The following is a 21,314-nucleotide window of genomic DNA, read 5'->3' as shown; positions in this document are numbered from 1 at the left end:
CCAGTCTGCAGCCCAGTCTGTCCCCACCATCAGGGGCTCCAGTGAATACCTGACTGGTAGAGTAGACTCCGGGTTGTGTTGTGCCGGCTAGCGGGGTTCCTTACATAGACGAGGTAAAAATCTACGTGACAATTTGGTACATGCGGACTGTAAAGCAGCATATACTCCAACGATCCAAACATGGTTGCCCCCTATGAAAGTGGGGTGTTTTAAATGTAGTGGATGTACCACCTGTAATAGCTTACTGACTGGGACTCATTTTCAGGATCCTCATACAAACAGGAGATATGCTATAAAATGCCGCCTCACTTGTACTTCAGAGTTCGTGGTTTATATCCTTTATTGCCCCTGTGGTCTAGCCTATGTAGGAAAAACGATCTGCAGTTTCTGGGAGCATTTTGCTAATCATAGATCATCCATTAGAGTGGCCTATAGAGATCAAACATCAGATAAACCGGTTGCAAGACATTTTTTACACCTATCACATCAGGTCACAAGTTTGAGATGCATATTAATTGATCATGTGCCACCACTGTCCAGAGGTGGCAACAGACCCAAAATACTTCTACAACGCGAAGCCCGCTGGATTGCCCAACTGAATACTTTAGCCCCTGGTGGGCTAAATAATGAGAATTATCTTGGTTGTTTGTTATAAAAACAAAAACATTTACATTATGGTTATTTACAGTGCTCTAGTTGTTTGATCTTTGTTTTTATGCCTTCCTTATTTGGTGGTAATATTCTTTTACAATGTGGTTTCATCTTTCTTACTTTTTGGTCCACTTATACAAAGTTAGTATAATTTTTATTCACCAGATTTGTGCATGGCTATTTTTTGGATTTAGTGATGTATATAGGTTTGCTATAACAGATAGCAACAAACCTTTATATAGATATATATGATTAAAATGGATAGAAACAACAGCGTAGATATAGATATGTGGCAGCCCGTATGTGGCTACTCCTATCCACAAAGGAGTAAAAATGAGCTCAATATATATAGTACAATGCCACAAATGACGGCGCCTAATATCGTAACACACAAATTTTCAAGGTTATAACCAAAAGCGACATATAGACAAAAATAGTCCAAAATAATGGTAGCTCTTAAAAGCCGTTTGTTCCAAATGTATAGCCTCTTTTTAATGATTATACATTCCGTCCGGATCCACACGAAAAACCCCCTTAGGGAGATGTACTCACCAGAAATAGGTAGTACATCAGCGTGTATAACTCTTCCACGGTCACTCCATTTGTTCCGTGAACCTCTCCACAAACTATAGTTGGGATGACGTCCTCTGCTGTGAATCCAATCATCGGACAGGGAAAGAAAAGGGGGGGAGTGGTCATGTCTTCCGTTTTCTCACCGATCCACGATCCTATGCACTTTGACAACGATTTTCCTTTTATAACCTCAGCAAATGATATCCATGTGTTTCTCCCACAATCACTTTCTTAAATTCGGATATACCGAGTTCCTCGTGATACGGATCCACCGAATATGATGTTTAAACGGGGAATACAAGGAAATGCTAATTGTGCATTAACTCTTACATAAAATGGATTATTCAATAAAAAAGACATACACAAATGTATCATACGATAAACAATCCTCTCATCCGATGTACCCTTACTCGCATAAGATGGTATATATGCAATATATATATATTTCCTCGGAATCGCCTGCAACTCACGGGAATAGCTATATAAGGTAAGGGACACCCGCTAGTGAACCTCCATCCAACGCGTTTCGATTCGGTCTGAATCTTTCTCAAGGCTTATGGAGGGTGGGTTCTTCCTTGCTATTTAAACTAATAGCTAATCTATCTGCAGGTGTTGTATATGACCTGCATGAGAACAGTTCCCGTGGAACCTGTAAATCAGTATGTCTTAACAGACATATACTACATAAAAAAGGAATTATATTAACCCTATTTAGAATAAAAAAGCAGCACATTTAAATGACAACATAGAGAAAAACATTATGTAGATCCCAATGATCCAACAAGCTTGGAGAAAAGTAGCTAATCCATCTGCAGGTGTTGTATATGACCTGCACAAAAACAGTACCCGTGAAATCTGTGTTCCAGTGTGTCTTAACAGACATATACTACATGTGAAGGGATTGGTATTAACCCTATTTCAAAATATTAAAACAAAAAAACAAAACAAAAAAAAACAAACAAACAAAAACAGCAGCATATTACGATAAAATTATTATGTAAATCCCAATGATCAAAAGGCTAGAAGAATATTATGCTCCATATATACTGGACATAAAAAATGTATAGACATATCCTACACATAATAAAAACAGATGTTTTAAAACATACAATATCTAATGCATATAATTAGACCAAATGATGTAAAGCCAACATACATAATATGGGGCCACCTTCCTGCTCCTAAATCTATATAGCAAGCTTACACTAAAAACCATTTGGTCTCAAAATCTTTATTGAGACCCCTAGGAATGAGTGTATCCATATGATAAATCATTCTCATATCTGCTTGTGCTAACTGTACTGCTGAATCTTTTTTCCTTAAGTCCCCTAATACCTTCTGTATCCCACAGAAATATTTTATTTCTTTAGTGTCACAGCTATGTTGTTCCTTAAAATGTAACGATAAGGAGTGTTGTTCATAGCCTTTTTTGATGTTTATAATATGCTCACTCCATCGTTCTTTAAGTTTTCTGGATGTTCTCCCAACATATTGTTTATTACACGTGCATTCCACCACATAAATACAGTTTGTAGAATTGCACGTAATGAAATGATTTATATTATGTGCATAATCTACAACAGAGGATCTCAATTCCTCACGTTTTTTCCCATTCCCCTTAACTGTACGGCAGGATTGGCATATTCCACACCTATAAAAACCTTGTGATTTGATAATCATATTTTGTTTTTGTTTCAAACAGCTTTTCACTACATGGTTTTTTATGGTGGGAACTCTCCTATATATAAACTTAGGATGTTGTTGAATGACTCCATTTAACATAGGGTCTCTCATGAGGATAGGCCAATGGCGTTTTATGATTTTTTCAAACTCCCTTGAATGTGAACAATGTTGAGAAATGAATGGGATTCCCAAATCCTTATACTGAGGGTTCTTATCCTTTATTTTGGGAATAAATAATTGATCCCTGTCAATATTCTCAACTTGTTCAATCATTCGTTCTAGTTCATCCCCATTGTACCCTTTTTCTATAAACTTGACTTTGAATTCCTGTGATCTTTCCTAGAACCTTTGAGGTTCTGTACAGTTCCTTTTAATCCTTTTGAACTGGCCCATTGGTATGTTTTCGAGCCATTTGTGATAATGATTACTGTCCATCGGAATGAACGAGTTGGAATCTGTGGGTTTTCTGTAAATATCTGTAGTTAGTTTACCATCTGCATTCTTGATTTCCAAGTCTAAAAAGTGTACTATACTGTTACTGGTCTCATATGTTAATGTGATATTTAGCATATTAGAATTGAGCTCTTCACAGAACACTTCTAGAGATTCTTGGTCCCCTCTCCAAATAAAAAATATATCATCGATATATCTAAACCATGAGACCAGATCCGCCCCCATGGCTGAGTGGTTCCACACATGTGAGTCTTCCCACCAGCCCATGAACATATTAGCGTAACTGGGGGCGAATCTGGTCCCCATGGCTGTTCCACGATTTTGTAAATAAAATTTTCCGCCATACCAGAAAAAATTGTTCTTGAGAATAAATTCTATGCCTTCCAAAATGAACATTTTTAGAGATTCATCCATATCTATTTTATCTAGGAAGTATCTTACTGCCTGTGTTCCATTTATCATGATCTATTATCGTATACAAAGCACTTACATCTGCTGTTACCAAAATATAGGAATCATGCCATTCGATCTCTCTTAATTTATTCAGCATGTCCATAGTGCCCCTAACATAAGATCTAATATGGGACATAAAGGGCTGTAAGTGATAATTCAACAAATGGGATAAGTTGGAAGTTATTCCGTTTATCCCTGCGACTATCGGTCTACCCAGAGATGTTAAACTTTTATGTACTTTGGGCAATGTGTAGAACACAGGAATAGATGGATTTTGAATTTTCAAAAATTCTTTAACTTTAGATGATATAGTATTACTACTCTCATATTTAGACAATAGCTGATCAAACTTATTGGTGATCTTATCAGTGGGGTCTGCTCTCAACTTTTTGTACGTTTGAGGGTCGTTAAGTTGTCTATAGTTTTCTTGGTTGTAATCTTCCAAATTTAAAATAACTATACTCCCACCCTTATCGTCTGGTTTTATTACTATAGATTCATTATTTCCTAATTCTTTCAATGCCATCCGTTCAGCCTTTGTTACATTGCATCTCTCTTTTTTCCATTTCATATTTCTCAAATCCTCTTTAACTAGGGTTTCAAATGTTTCTACTAACGGTCCTTTACATTGATGAGGGTAAAATGTAGATTTTTCTTAAAGATGTGTCCCTTTGTATCCTTATTCCCTGTTTCTTGTGAGTCAGTATGTTTATTGAAGAATTTTTTTGAAGAAATTTTCCTTATAAATTTCTGAAGGTCTACAAAGATATTAAATTTGTTCGGTATGCTAGAAGGAGCGAATTTTAGTCCTTTAGTCAATACCTTCTTTTCATCCTCTGATATCACATGTTTGCTTAGATTAAAGATTTTGACCCCTTTATCCATACCCACTTCTTTTTCTTCTTGATTACAATGGGTATATCTTTTTCATTTATTATAACTTCATTTTTATTTTTATTTTTATCTTTATTCTTATTTTTTAAATGATTCCCTGCTCTTTTACCCCTTTTCTATTACATCTTTTATTAATCAATCTTATTCTCCTAAAAAAACACTTTGTTGTTTGAGGGCCTCAAATCTGTTCCTGGTTTGTATAGGGTATCTATTCCTATAGTTATAGTCATAGCGTCCATAATCTTGTCTAGGACTCCTCTTAGCATTACGTTTATTTCTTTTGACCTCCTGCCAATCTTCATGTCTGCTTCCCCTTTCTGAGCGATCATGATATTTAGGAACATCTCTTAAATTAGGGGTCATCTCTCTTCTTCTATTGACATCATTCTGATATGCATTATATTTCCACCTATTTGTATTTCTTTCATACCTATGATTCTCATGAACTCTTTTTTCTTCCTTTTTGTCTGTATTCATATGGGATTTAAAATGATGTGTAATTCCCTTATTTATATCATCCTTGTCTCTCCTATATTTTTTCTGCTTCCTTTCTATAATCTTACCCTCCTGTTTATTAATCTTATATACAATCTCCTCCTCTAAATATTTGAAATCCTCCAAATTTGAAAATGGGACAACCAGGGATTTTAAATCTTCTATCTCCTGAGCTACTCTATTGAGTGCTTGCTGTCTTTCATTAATAATCAGTTCCATTAAAGCGAAGGAGCATTGATCTAAATTTCTTTACCATTTTGTGGTAAATTCTAATGTCTCTGTTTCAAAAGCGGGGGTCTTATTCATCCTCAGACCTATGGGTATCAATTTTTCTGCCAAATATTTCTCCAACGTAGATACCTCCCACCAGACTTTGCTTTCTTTTATAAATTCTCGTTCTAATCTGGATATTATTCCCTCTAAGTCCTCCTCAAAGAATTCAGAGTCTTCTCCATAAGACTGGTGATTAAATAAATGATCTAATTTCCTCTTCCTATTCTCTCTGTAATTAAACATCTTACTATCTGCAGCTAGTTCTATCTGAGTGGACAGATATAGAAATATATGATTAAAATGGATAGAAACAACAGCGCAGATATAGATAGTTTACGCCAATTACTCAAATGTTTTGTATTATCCTTCCTTTGATTATAACTGAATATCTAATGACATATTAATATCTACTGTATGTAATATATTGCACTTTAATGCTACAAGGTATTTTTTACTTGTCTAATTTGTTGCAATTCTTAGTGAACAGTTATATATGGATCTATTATATACTAATTACTGCTTGTATATATTGCATCAGTTTTGTCTTTATAGGTTTCTCTGGTATTCTGTTAGCCCAGTTAGCTCATTAGCTGTTGATTTAATTAAAAAAGTTTTTTCCTTCTTGGTGTGCTTTGCACCTTGTGTAGCCAATTTGCACAGCTGGTGATTGCCTGATTGGTTCACTCCCACTGTATAGGGTATATAAGGGTGTTTGGTTCACTGTGGTGTTAGTCTTGATAAAGGGCTGTGTGGAGCCCGAAACGTTGACCAATTTTTAATGGAATAAATACTTTAATATTCTGCAAAAGTCCTGTGAGTGCCTCCTAATTATACTATTATATATATATATATATATATATATATATATATATATATATATTATATGGACAAAAGTATTTGGACACTTGACCATTACAGTGTTTCTGTGGAAATTTGGACCCATTCATTCTGTAGAGCATTTACGAGGTCATGCATTCAGGCATTGATGTTGGACGAGAAGGCCTGGCTCATGATCTCCATTCCAGTTCATCCCAAAGGTGTTCGGTGGGGTTGAGGTCAGGACTCTGTGCGGCCCTATCAAGTTCTTTCACACCAAACTCATCAAACCATATATTTGTAGTTCTTGCTTTATGCACTAGGGCACAGTCATGTTGGAATAGAGAAGGGCCTTCTTCAAACTGTTACCACAAAGTTGGAAGCATAGCATTGTCCAAAATGACTTGGTATGCTGAAGCATTAAGATAACAGCCAGGCAGATAACATTCTCTCGGCATCTGCCAAATCCAAACTCACCCATCTGACTAGCAAGTGTGATTCGTCACTCCACAGAACACGTTTCCACTGCTCCACAGTTCAGTGTCGGTGTGCATTACACCACTCCATCCGATGCTTGCCATTGGTCTTGGTGATGTGAGACTTGCATGCATGTACTCGTCCTTGGAAGCCCATTCCATTAAGCTCCCACCACACAGTTTTTATGCTTACATTAATGCTAGTGGAAGTTTGGAGCTCTTTAGCTATGAAATCAGCAGAGCGCTGACTACGTTTACGCACCATACGCCTTAACAGTCAATGACCCCACACGGTCTTCCGCTTCATAGCTGAGCTGCTTCTACTTTCTAATAATATCACATACAGTTGACCGTGGAATATCTAGCAGGGATGACATTTCACGAACCATCTTATTGCAAAGGTGGCAACGAGTTCAATAGAAATACCTCAATGCAATAACAGTTGGAGTCAAGTAATGGACTATGGGGCTCCCCAAGTGATAGAAGTTAAGCCCACACCATATTGTTACTTCTTGTAAAAAACAAAACAAAAACTATGTTTTTCAAAGTAAATTAACTTTCCAGATTTGTGAGTAGTACTCAACTACAAAGACTTCTGATTTCAGAAGTGAAAAAGAAAAGTGAGCAGCATTTAGAATGTTTACCATACAGACAAAATTGCTAAAATTCCTCACGGGGTAAAGTATTATGAGCGAATTCTAGCCATGCAACACATTTGGTCTTATCAGGTTGCTAATCAGATATATAACACCTTAATATTTGTCCCAAATATTGATCAGTACATTCAGCCTGTTCATTGCTTTCAGAATGGCAGAAGGAAATATGGTAAGCTCAACTCCTAATAATCTGTAGAACGCTCTCCAAAATGTAGTGCCAGACAATATGGTGCTTTGAATTCTAGGATATAAACACAAGTCACAAGTTCCCTATAGACGCTTATAAAAACAATATATTAATCTTAGAATAAATAAAAATAACTTTTATAGCAGCTGTCTACAATAGAGGCTGCACCCTATATATATAAATACACAGCTAAAGGAAATAAAAATAAGACAGCGCTAAATTAGTCCAGTGTCTCTCTCACCCTCCCTCTCACTCATCCTTCTTCTCTCTCTCTCTCTCTCTCTCTCTCTCTCTATTCCACACCTCTTAAGGTAAAGCTGCCAAATCTTACATAGTTATTTAGTAGCGAAAAAGTAAGCTATTAAGCCACATAGCAACAACGCGACAATGCGACAAAGACTGAAAACATAATATTTGGTTGTAAACAATTGTTTGATTCCTGGAAGGAAACTTCGCCACAACACAACATAACGCCAACGTAACAAAGCAACAAATCTTTTTACCAAATAATTGGCTAATATATAAAAACTGTACACATTACAAATCGGACCCGCGCAATGTCGGGTAACTCTGCTTGTTAATAATAAAACCTTAAAAACTGCAAATCCATTTCTACAAGAGAAAATTAATTGTATACCATTATACAAATAATAATAACACATTAACAATATAACATTACAGTGTTTATTACATAAAACTAATTGCTGGCATAAATTATTTTGAATTCTAGGATACTTGAATGCATAATCTACAATTATCAAGAGCAATTACTTGGCAGAATGTAAGTGGGGCGAAAAAAAGGATAAAGTAAAACATTTCATTAGAGCCAATATCATTAATCTCCATCGTTATATGTGACAATAAAAAGAATTCCAAAAAGAGCGCTCCCTAACTGGATGTCAGCTTAAATACACAATACAATGCCACTGCATATATAATTCACTTAAACAATAAAGTACAGAAGGCGCATCAAGTTGCTCACAAATCTTATTAACTAGAACTGGATAAATATCCAATCCCACCAAACAAAGTCCTTTTTTCTCTTTTTTAAATATTCCACCACAAAACAAATGGATAGATATTTCTTCCAACGAGTGTCTCATATATATTTAAATGTCTCTGGTGGTATGATGCTTGTTATTTTCACTCCAGTTGATAAATGGAGTAGGTATATAAAAAAATATAAACACAAAAAAATGGGTCAGCGGTTGAATAAATCACCAATTAAAACCCAAGGAGATTGCTACTTGTATGTGTGGGTAATTATGGTAACACCCAAGGTGATGAGGGGATCAGAACTCAATATAGCAAATTTCTTTGAACTTACATGCAGTAGGTAGAGACAAAGGTTCGCCCTAAATAACACCCTATTCGATCACATAGATATCTCCCAAGGTTCCATTTCAATCGATATAAAAAGAAAATAAAATCATATCTGGTGTATTACCCCAATAAAAAGATCAATTTATTGTATGCTTAAAAACAAACGTCTAAAACACACAGCTTCATCAGCGTGTCCTAAATGAACATAGTTGTTACACTCCTACCGGATTTAGGAGAAAAGTCAGCATGTCAGAAAACAGTCCCGATCATAACCGGCATATCGAAACTGAAGTCCCGATCATAAACAGCTGGTACAGTCGATTCCCATCCGGGTAGCGTGTGGCGATCCAAGGCATAATAGTCCCGTATTGACCAACGCGTTTCAACCCCGCCTCTGGGGTCTTTCTCAAGGTAAATACGGGATAGAAGGAGTGGTCTAATTATTCAACCAACAGCCAATCACTGTCGAGAAATCACGTTGTTAAAAATTTATTATGCATCCTAATCCAAAACATAGCTGTTAGAAGTCCTCCTCATAAATACAGTGCCAATTGAACTAACAATAATAGGACAACAATAATAAACCAATTCCAAACTTTATCTCGGTTCTCCGTTCTATTGCGTCACTAGTTGTCATGGTAACACTAATTTTCATCTAATCACAGAGTGGAATCAGCACCATTATGTCTCTTTTGGATATCTAATATAACCACTTTGATTTAGGGCTAAGATAAAAACAATATGAATATATCTCACAGAATTATGTATTCCCTTATGAGTATATAACCACATGCTTATATTATTTGAATACTGAATAAACGAAAAAGCAAAAATATATATAATACCCATTCAATAAAAATTCTTGTATGGGGATATAAATGAATTTCAATAAGATGATCTATCTCCCACTGGTTAGATAATTATACTCTTGAAAATCTCACGACTCAATTAAGTCCTTAATCTGTAGACAGTGAGAATAGAGGAGTGTGTTATATACCACACTGTTCCATTATCACAAGCCAGATTATTGACATATTCTCCAAATTGGTATAAACAAATGATTGTGACAATAATCTTCAAACTGAATAGAATATAAGAAAATATGACAGAATATATGGCAGCCGAATTCATGCTATACTAATAATTTAAAGTGGTACACATGTTTTTTGAGAGGGCAGTTGACACTCATTAAGCCTATAATTATTAAGTTTTAGAAAGAAATGAGTAAAAATCACTCCAGAAACCATTTTAATTCGAAGTCGACATTTAGTCCGTCAGGGGTTAAGGTTTTGAATCTATAAATATTCTCCATTTCAGCTCGCGCCAATCTAATATCTTGATCCTTACATCTGCAATTATTTGGAATTTTCTTGATCCCACAAAAGAAATCAATAGTATTAGTATTGCAATCGTGGAACTCTTTGAAATGAGCTGATAAGGAATGATTGATTTTGCCTTTTTTGATGTTCCTTAGATGTTCTGCTATACGGATTTTCAGTGATCTACTTGTTTTCCCTATATACTGTTTTCCGCATTTGCATTGGATCAAGTATACCACATTATTAGAGTGGCACGTGATGAAGTCTCTGATCTTATAATCAAACCCATTAGTATTATTATCATTTATTTGTTAGGCGCCACAAGGTTTCCGCAGCGCCGTACATAATACAAACAGGAGACCATACAGGGTGACATAGTACAGAGCAATAAACACAAAGTACCAATACTTCATAACTCCGGGCAGACATATGAGCGAAGATGGAGTAGAAGAACAGGTATGGAGACAGGAGGGGAGAGGGGCCCTGCTCAAACGAGCTCACATCCTAAGGGAGGGTGGACAAACAGGCACAGGAGGGAGCCATTAAAGTAAGGGAGAGAAAGGCGGGGCTGGTGGAGAGAGGGGAGAACGAGAGAAGGATGTTTGCGAAGGTGCAACAAGGTAAGGGTTAAGTGGATTGTTGGTAGGCTTTGAGGAACAGGTGAGTTTTGAGTGCCCGTTTGAAGGAGCACAGACTGGGTGAGAGACGGATGGAGCGAGGGAGGTCGTTCCAGTGGAGGGGAGCAGCTCGGGAGAAGTCTTGGATTCTGGAGTGGGAAGAGCTGATCAGAGTGGAGGAGAGGCGACGGTCATTGGCCGAGCGCAGGGAACGGGCAGGAGTGTGCATTTCTTTCTTCTTCGGTTCCAAAAGGGAAGATTTATCCATATTTTTGACTTTTATATGTGCGTTATTTACTAAATCTTTCGAATAGCCCTTATGTAGGAATTGTTTCTTCATTGTGGTGATCTGGTCTTCACATACATGGTCCTCGGTGCAATTCCTTCTTACTCGCATAAATTGTCCCACAGGTACAGAAATGAATAGCAATAACCTTGGCATAGCTTTCATTACCCAATACAATAGGAAGTTTAGAGATTATGAGAATGTTATAAGGAAACATTGGAGGATGCTAACAAGCGACCCTATTCTACGAGATCAACTACCAAAAAAACCGAGATTCATCTATAAAAAGGCTCCGAATATTAAAGATCATATTGTTCGAAGCATTTTACCAAGAAAAGTAAACCAACAACGGATCAATACTGTAGGTTTCCACAGATTTGGTACATGCTTACCTCGTAGAACCATTAAAAGTGATTGTTCAAAAATTACAGGATGAAATTCAACTACTAATGGGTTTGATTAGAAGATCAGAGACTTCATCACGTGCCACTCTAATAATGTGGTATACTTGATCCAATGCAAATGCGGAAAACAGTATATAGGGAAAACAAGTAGATCACTGAAAATCCGTATAGCAGAACATCTAAGAAACATCAAAAAAGGCAACATCAATCATTCCTTATCAGCTCATTTCAAAGAGTTCCACAATTGCAATACTAGTTCTATTGATTTCTTTTGTGGGATCAGGAAAATTCCAAATAATTGGAGATGTAAGGATCAAGATATTAGATTGGCGCGAGCTGAAATGGATGATATTTATAGATTCAAAACCTTAACCTCTGACGGACTAAATGTCGACTTCGAATTAAAATGGTTTCTGGAGTGATATTTACTCATTTCTTTCTAAAACTTAATATTTATAGGCTTAATGAGTGTCAACTGCCCTCTCAAAAAACATGTGTACCACTTTAAATTATTAGTATAGCATGAATTCGGCTGCCATATATTCTGTCATATTTTCTTATATTCTATTCAGTTTGAAGATTATTGTCACAATCATTTGTTTATACCAATTTGGAGAATATGTCAATAATCTGGCTTGTGATAATGGAACAGTGTGGTATATAACACACTCCTCTATTCTCACTGTCGACAGATTAAGGACTCAATTGAGTCGTGAGATTTTCAAGAGTATAATTATCTAACCAGTGGGAGATAGATCATCTTATTAAAATTCATTTATATCCCCTAACAAGAATTTTTATTGAATGGGTATTATATATATTTTTGCTTTTTCGTTTATTCAGTATTCAAATAATATAAGCATGAGGTTATACTCATAAGGGAATACATAATTCTGTGAGATATATTCATATTGTTTTTATCTTTGCCCTAAATCAAAGTGGTTATATTAGATATCCAAAAGAGACACAATGGTGCTGATTCCACTCTGTGATTAGATGAAAATTAGTGTTACCATGACAACTAGTGACGCAATAGAACGGAGAACCGAGATAAAGTTTGGAATTGGTTTATTATTGTTGTCCTATTATTGTTAGTTCAATTGGCACTGTATTTATGAGGAGGCCTTCTACCAGCTATGTTTTGGATTAGGATGCATAATAAATTTTTAACAACGTGATTTCTCGACAGTGATTGGCTGTTGGTTGAATAAATAGACCACTCCTTCTATCCCGTATATACCTTGAGAAAGACCCCAGAGGCGGGGTTGAAACGCGTTGGTCAATACGGGACTATTATACCTTTGATCACCACACGCTACCCAAATGGGAATCGACTGTACCAGCTGTTTATGATCGGGACTTCAGTTTCGCTATGCCGCTTATGATCGGGACTGTTTTCTGACATGCTGACTTTTCTCCTAAATCCGGTAGGAGTGTAACAACTATGTTCATTTAGGACACGCTGATGAAGCTGTGTGTTTTAGACGTTTGTTTTTAAGCATACAATAAATTGATCTTTTTATTGGGGTAATACACCAGATATGATTTTATTTTCTTTTTATATCGATTGAAATGGAACCTTGGGAGATATCTATGTGATCGAATAGGGTGTTGTTTAGGGCGAACCTTTGTCTCTACCTACTGCATGTAAGTTCAAAGAAATTTGCTATATTGAGTTCTGATCCCCTCATCACCTTGGGTGTTACCTTAATTACCCACACATACAAGTAGCAATCTCTTTGGGTTTTAATTGGTGATTTATTCAACCGCTGACCCATTTTTTTGTGTTTATATTTTTTTATATACCTACTCCATTTATCAACTGGAGTGAAAATAACAAGCATCATACCACCAGAGACATTTAAATATATATGAGACACTCGTTGGAAGAAACATCTATCCATTTGTTTTGTGGTGGAATATTCAAAGGAAAGACCAAAAAAAAGAGAAAAAAGGACTTTGTTTGGTGGGATTGGATATTTATCCAATTCTAGTTAATAAGATTTGTGAGCAACTTGATGCACCTTCTGTACTTTATTGTTTAAGTCCATCACTATATGTGTCCATGGACTTTAGGGATGGGCAAAGGCTGATGCAGACCATATGGAGTAGAGCAAGATGCTTTATTTGTAGCACATATTAATAAACCTCCTCAATATATACCTTAGCACCACTTCTATAAGTTGACCTCCAAACTAGTTGAATAAAATTATTAGATATTCTTCTTGAACAACCAGTTTAAGTCTTGTATTTCTTTTAGAATGGATAAAGGCCATCAACAAAATTGCACCGACATACATCTCCTCACTTGTCTCAAAATATCTGCCAACTCGACACCTCCGTTCTGCACAAGATCTGTGTCTCTCTTCCACTCTAGTCACATCCTCCCATTACCAGTTACAGGACTTTTTTCGGGCTGCACCCACTTTGTGGAATTCCTTCCCTCACACAATAAGACTTTCCTCTAGACTTCAAACCTTCAAGCATTCTCTGAAAACCCACCTCTTTAGACAGGGTTATGATATTCTCCAACCAGCATCTTAATCTCCCTAGGTTACCCTATTACCGTCCTCTACACCAGGCCTGGCTAACCTGTGGCTCTCCAGGTGTTGTGAAACTACAAGTCCCAGCATGCCCTGTCAGCTATTCACCTGGCAATGCATGTTGTGACTTGTAGTTTCACAACACCTGGAGAGCCACAGGTTGACCAGGCTTGCTCTACACCGCTAACACAAGACAGCAACCCTCTGACCAACATTGCTGTGTGACTGATCACACAGCCCACTCAATACTTTTTACCTTTGTATTCTAGCTGAACCAATGTGCAATATGATGTAACACGTGCCCTTGTGTTTCAAACTTCCATTGTCCCATAGATTGTAAGCTTGCGAGCAGGGCCCTCTTACCTCTCTGTCTGTGTGTATTACCCAGTATTGTTTTAATAATGTTTGTTCCCAATTGTAAAGCACTACGGAATTTGCTGGCGCTATATAAATAGATGATGATGATAATGATGAGTGGAACAGTAACTTAGGAGGTTGCTAGGAAGAGTCTTAGAGCAAAATTTACTAAACATTTATTTTATTTTTTGCGGTTTTGAAACCACTACATCCCCAGTGACTTTTCCTTCCAAATTGCTGTATTTATGCAATAAATCACTTTTTCAAGACCCCTAAATTGCGTGTGGTTTAGGCCATGCTGCATGTGGTTTAGGGCAAGTCTCTCCCTCTCTATCTTCAACAGGCTTTACTACTCTGCCTCAGGCCCGGTCTTTGGAGGGAGGGAAGTGGCGAACCTCATCATGGCTGGTGGGGAAATATAAAGAATATTGTGCCCCCTTTGTATAATAAACTACAAATGTGCCCCCTTTATATTAAATGTTAAAAGATGGTGCCCCATTTGTATAATAAACTATAATATTGTGCACCCTTTTCTAGTATATAATAAATAACTGTGTCTCCCTTTTTATAGTACGTAATCATTTTTTACGTTTTCTTACTTTTTTCTGTAGTGTAGTTTAATAAATAATAATAATAATTTACCTACCATCTTCTTCTTTTCATGATCTGACATAATCCATAAGGAGAAAATAAGGCCAGAGGAGCACCCTTTGCCAATGAGTTAATGTCCAGTAAGCCCGCCTACTTAATACATGGACAGCCAATAAGGAACAATCTCTCATCTCTGATGGATTGGAGAAATGAGTGCAGTAGTGAAATTCAACTAATGCACTGAAATTCTTAATAAATGATCTATAGTAATTAGTGAAACCAAAAAATCTCTAGATGGATATAAGTTGTTGGGTTGAGTCTAGTTTAATATAATGTGAACCTTTCCTGGATACATCTGTAAACTTGAATAATAGATCCAAGAATTTATATTTCAGTAGTTTAAAAGATGCTTTTATCAGGTTTACCCTGAACTTAACCAATACCAAACAGATGTCATTATGTTGTTCTTCCAAAAAACAACATACGGACTAATTACTACAAATTGCCCTAAACAGTGTCTGTAATGCTCGGGTTATATTTCACGATTTTGTCAGTGACAAATGTAGTGACTAAATATTTATAACATCTCTAGTGTTTTCCATTCATCCTCTTGACTAATCTGTATCCAATGTTTTGCTCCTTTCAAATCTAACTTGGCAAAAATATCAACGCCACATATTTTATTAAACATAATAGTTATAAGAGGTACATTTCTTCTGCACAATAATTCTATCCAGACCTGTAATCAATACAAGAGCAAAGACCTCCATCTTTTTCATCAACAAAAAAAACATGCTGTGGGAGGAGTAGCAGAAATTTGAATAAAAACATGTTTTAAATTGTCCTCTATATATTCCTGAAAAACCTTGCTCTCAGGTTTGGACAAAGCATAAACATTTCTTTTAGGTGACATGGACTTCAGATAACAGACCAATAGGACAGTTATAATGTCTATAAGGTGGCAGCATTTCAGCAAATCTTTTTCCAAACACGTCAGCACATTCTGAATAACATAAAAGTATAATCTGTGGAATATGGAAGTAACATGAACAAGTGTAGTTAAGCAATCTATAAGACAATATGAACTCCATTTGGTTATCTTACCCATTTGAAAATCAGATGATTAGGTTTACACAACCATGGAAGACCAGAGGGATAATGAATCAAGAAAAAGCATATTCTTAGAATGTCTAGACTACCTACTGTCATGCAAATCTCAGAGGTTAAAAAATATATGATGTCATTTTTCATAATTCTACAAACCCAGGTTAATACTTGAATGATTTTCAAAATGTACAGAGTACTTAAAGCCTTAGCACTCTCCAGAACTGGCAAGTTTTATGGAGAACCACAGTTTAGGACAAAATCACATTTCCAACAGTTCAATTGCTTTATACTGTTTATTCTGTCAAAATTTGGAGAGGGTGCCTGATCCCCTAGACAGATTTCTCCAGGCCTATTTAAGCATTGGCATTCTTATGACAACTCACATTAAGTGAAATTTTTCATCATCGTAATGGCATAATTAATTTGGTAAGACCTATTTCCATGACTAAACTATTGTGTATGCTGAAAGTAAGTTATAAGTGGCATGAGTGTTAAGGGCAATCCAGATTTCTCTTTAAGTCTCTGGTCAATTTTAATGGTAAGCTGCATTGACATTTAAAAATATCTGGAATAATGTAATGTATTATTGTTTATTTTATAACTTTTGAAAGCCCTACACGAAATTGACTAATAATGGCATTTAACTGGGAGTCTGAAGGTTTACTTTTTATTGAATTGTCATGAAAATTGCATTTATACTAATATGGTTGAAGGGGCACATCCATTAAAAACATATATTTTTCACATTGCTTTCAACACATTGTGAATTAAAAACAACATATGAAAATAACACTTACCATATCTGTGTCTGAAACAGGACCAAAACTAGTGACATAAATTTCCGTCTTAACTTCTGTTACTGAATCTGAAAAAGTAGGAAATAATTAAATAACTTACATTATGTTCAAATCAGTGCAGAGATACATATTATACAAAATAAAAATTACAGTACAAGCTCAAAGGCATTGGATATTTGCAACAAAGTGCTGTTTGACTGATAGGACAGTATAATATCCTGTAAGCATCAATAAATAAAGACCCTTTGGCCTCATACTGCAGAGGGGCTGGATATAATGAGTACTTTTTGAGGGGAAAGCACATTCTATTGAAAATAATGGTTCCCCTGCAATCTAACTTTAAATTTCAACTACTGGATTTTTCAAGAATTCCCCAAAACGGTTTGGGGACAGGAAATGGCCAAAATATGACAGATTGCAAACCGTAAAAATCTATTTGCTCAGTTTTATGTAAAGCCAGCCACACAAGTGTCCAACTGAATGCTTGACATGAAGGTCAAGTGACAGATGAGTGTCCAATAATAATCCAATCAATTTCAACCATATTATTTGTGCACTTCGTTCTTTTTAGGGCACCTCAGTCAACATTATGCCCTGTCACATTCACTAGTGACACCTACACAAATAGCTTCACCTCATACCTCGTTTTTAAGCTACATAAATATTCCCCATATTTTTATTGTTCCCTTTCTCAGTATAACATGTAAAGTCAAACTTAAGAAATGTCAGACACTAAAATCAGCATCAACATGGCTGATGTATTCCTCTTTCACAAATGACACAAATTATGTATAGGTATTACAAATCTCAATATGAAGTTATCTGTTAGAAAAGTTCCTAACATATTATCACAAAAAATGGAATGCGTATTTTTTACTATGATAGAAACTTTAAAATGACTGTAATATTAGTATTAGCATTAGTACTATTGTGAAAGAATGTCTTCCTGAGATTGTATTTCATCTCTATCAGCTGTAGTGAAGACAGTGTGCTAACTAGCAGACTGGGCGCTGGAGACTGACAGCGGGTCTTAAACAAATACCAAACAGCAGTTATCCACTTAACAGCAGAATAATCATTATAATGGAAGGAATTCATGTTAGATAGATTCCAAAGCAATGACAAAACATCAATCTATTCTTCTTTTACATGATTTATAACACCGCCACATTTGTGGAACGACACTAATCTGCTTGATCAGCAGCAGCGCTTTTACCTATACAGGAAAAAGAGAATATCTACATTAATACTGAAATATTGATAGTAGAGGGGATTGCAAAGAGGGTGAAACTGTTTTTTTTTTCATTTTTGTTTCCTTAATCATTCAGAGCTGCACATGTGGTAATTTGGGAACAGCAACACTATCCCTCTGTTAAAATCCTAACTAAATGTTTTATGACTGATGAACGATTTGATATCTTAGTTTACATTATGTGCAGCTCTATACAGAGATTGTTTTAATATGTGATATTAATATCTTATAGTTTTATATGTTATTTGCTTGTCATTTTATATATTTATGCAATTTTTTCACAATAAATGTGTACCTTGGTATGCACCACAAATAGCGTAGACCTAAACATGATAATGTGGTAATGCTTTCTATTGGGAAAAATAGAACCATTCCCACTCGACGTACCAGAGTATATGTGTACCATCTAATGCTCCTACAATGCACAGAAAGCTGGCTATAGTGGCAAACTGCCGCATTAAGGTCACAAGGGACTCCTCATCGAGTGGCAGATGTATAAATTGATGGATGTGTGACAGGACAGCTCGAAGCATAACCTCCAGCACACGCATGAAGGTGGCGTGGGACAATATGCCACCACACCCAATATGGTCACCCACTGTGGTCAGACACACAGAAGTGCAAGATCACCAAGAGTTTGGTCAGCGGTGGTATTGCTGTCGGGATGTTGCGCAAAGCCTCAAGGTCACTCTACACAATACGCAGGCTGTACATGATGACATGAGGTGGTAGCCGATAGCGATGGACCACCTCAGCATCAGCATCCCACAGAGGCTGACACGTGGCCTGAAGACACGCTCCCTGGGCCGGCGACGGTGTACCAGTTGCTAGTATTGGAGTGTCATCTGTCATCCTCCAGATTCACCGCTTCAGCAATGATTAAAAAATTACCTCAGGCAGTGTAGATTTTTGGGTCTGCTTTGACATTATACATTATAGACCAGACATACTTCCAGCTAACAAAGCTCTGTTCATTTTTATTTTTTTTTTTTTCAAAAACCAGGATAATAAAATATGTAATGTAATTTGTTAAACATGAAAATTAAAAAAATTAAAAATAAAATTATGCAACACATTACGCAAACTTTTATAACTGACAGCCGCATTTCTAATGTATGCTACTGTGTACGCACTAGATGAAATAGGGAATACGCCCATAACATTTTAAAACAGAGAACAACATTACTAATGTATGCTACTGTGCACGAACTGGACGACATAGGCAAAAGTGGACAGCATTGCTAATGTATGAAACAACATTTCAAAATGTATACTACATTGCTATTGTATATAAATGATGTGAAAGGGTAGTGAGAAAAGAATTTGTTTCCTTTTCTGGCTTCAATAATCCCGACAACAGTTAGCCCTACCTAAAAATTCTGACAATGAGTAAATATAGACTTACTATATTACTGACATACAACTTTTCCTACATACTGAATTGGCGGCAGATCTAAAATGTAACTGTGTAAAATGTGTCCATGAAGAAATGATGTCAGTTACAATGGCCAGAGATTGCCGGTTTTAAAGCTACAATGGCCAGACCCCATGCCTGTATTACATTATACTCATTGTTGTGCTGATACTATTTGGAATTTTTAGGTTGGACTAATTGTTGTCGGATTGCTGCAGATGCAAAAACGTACCCCACCCAAAACGCACATGTTAAAACTGTAACTACCTTTTTAACACACTTTGTAAATGTTATAAATGGCACTATAATAATCTGGCTCCATTGGTCTTATATAGTGTTGTTAAATGAACTAAGTGGTGTCAGGTGTGCAGGTGAGTTGTCAATCATCCCATTAGACTGCGAGAGTGAATGCCGTGTTTGATCATCAATATCATCTGTCAGTTACACCTGCCCTGGAGCAGGTGCAAACCTTACATCTGAAAAGGAGCATTAGGCTGAACTTAAACAATACAAGTAACCAAGTAGTTACTATGGTTACATTGTATTTCACTATATCAACTGAATGTATTATAGTATTTCTGGCACAACCATAGTACTACAATATTGAGATAGGACTCTTCATTATAATAATTAAATAAATAGAAGGTTGGTGTATACATCAAGCATACATTTTATATATATATATATATATATATATATATATATATATATATATATATATATATATATGTGTATATATATATATATATCTCAAGGAATAAAAGCAAAAGAGGACAAGGTGCACAATAGTGTAGTATATTTGTACTGCATATATCACAGGTGCACATCAAACCAAAATGGTCTATAGATACACCCAATCCTCATCACCATAGAGAGGTACAAAGTGAGTAAACCAAAGACACTGTGCAATAGGTTTTCGGGAAAAGGTCTAACACCATCCACTCTTATGTGAGTGAACTCGTACCAGAAATAAGCTCTTTTAGGCTTATCTCGATATCCAAATTATGTTGAATCAGATCAAGATACTCTCCAAATCCCGGAAAACAGCTGGATGCCTGCTTTTTGCTGCCTTCCCATAAGTACATCAGCTCCTGCCATGCAAACAATACCTACGATACAGGCCACAGCACCAATGAAGTGTAAAACCTTATATCGTACCAGCAAGAACAACCAGGACAGTAATATCACCACAGGGATGACAAAACAATTTAGTAGCTGTATACTAATGAAAGTGGTATATTGATGAGCTGCAACTAAATATGTTGCTTCAATGTCTATAATGCCTAAGAACATATACTTCCACCATCTTCTTTTCAAAATTGCCAATAAGTTTTATTCCCATTTTTTTGTTTAGTCCTTGTGAAAGATGTTAGCTATGTTTGCAAATGTTTCCTCTTTTCTTAAAGCAGGAATCCCACATATATTTGTTTTGTCTTTGAATAGAAAGTTTAGTACATTTTAAGCATGCATCGTTTTCTTAGTTATCCCCCTGCAAATCATTTCTACATTTCAAAATATCTCTGGCAAACAAAAATTGCTGCCAGACACAAAAACAGTTACACACAGAGTCACAGGTTTTCAGCATATGGCCATACTTGTCAACTCTCCCGAGACTCTCGAAATTCGGGTCAGTCTCACGGACTCCCGGGAGAGCTGGCAAGTCTCCCGCATCCCGCAATTGCAGGGCTAAAATG

The 21,314-nt window shown here is 36.2% G+C and overlaps 1 protein-coding gene across 6 annotated transcripts in view; it reads right to left on the bottom strand.

The window, feature by feature from the left end:
- Positions 1-21,314, bottom strand: part of GABRA3 (gamma-aminobutyric acid type A receptor subunit alpha3) — a 252,998-nt gene that overhangs the window by 183,133 nt on the left and 48,551 nt on the right. For all 6 annotated transcript variants that reach the window (XM_075184593.1, XM_075184595.1, XM_075184596.1 and 3 more), the window contains one exon: positions 16,955-17,022. In XM_075184593.1, coding sequence (XP_075040694.1) covers positions 16,955-17,022 — 68 coding nt within the window. The remainder of the gene's footprint in view (positions 1-16,954; positions 17,023-21,314) is intronic.

The sequence above is a fragment of the Mixophyes fleayi genome, chromosome 9, assembly GCF_038048845.1.
Source record: "Mixophyes fleayi isolate aMixFle1 chromosome 9, aMixFle1.hap1, whole genome shotgun sequence".
Lineage (NCBI taxonomy): Eukaryota > Metazoa > Chordata > Amphibia > Anura > Limnodynastidae > Mixophyes > Mixophyes fleayi.
Note: the sequence above shows the minus strand (reverse complement) of the source record. Positions and strands in the feature narration are given on the sequence as shown.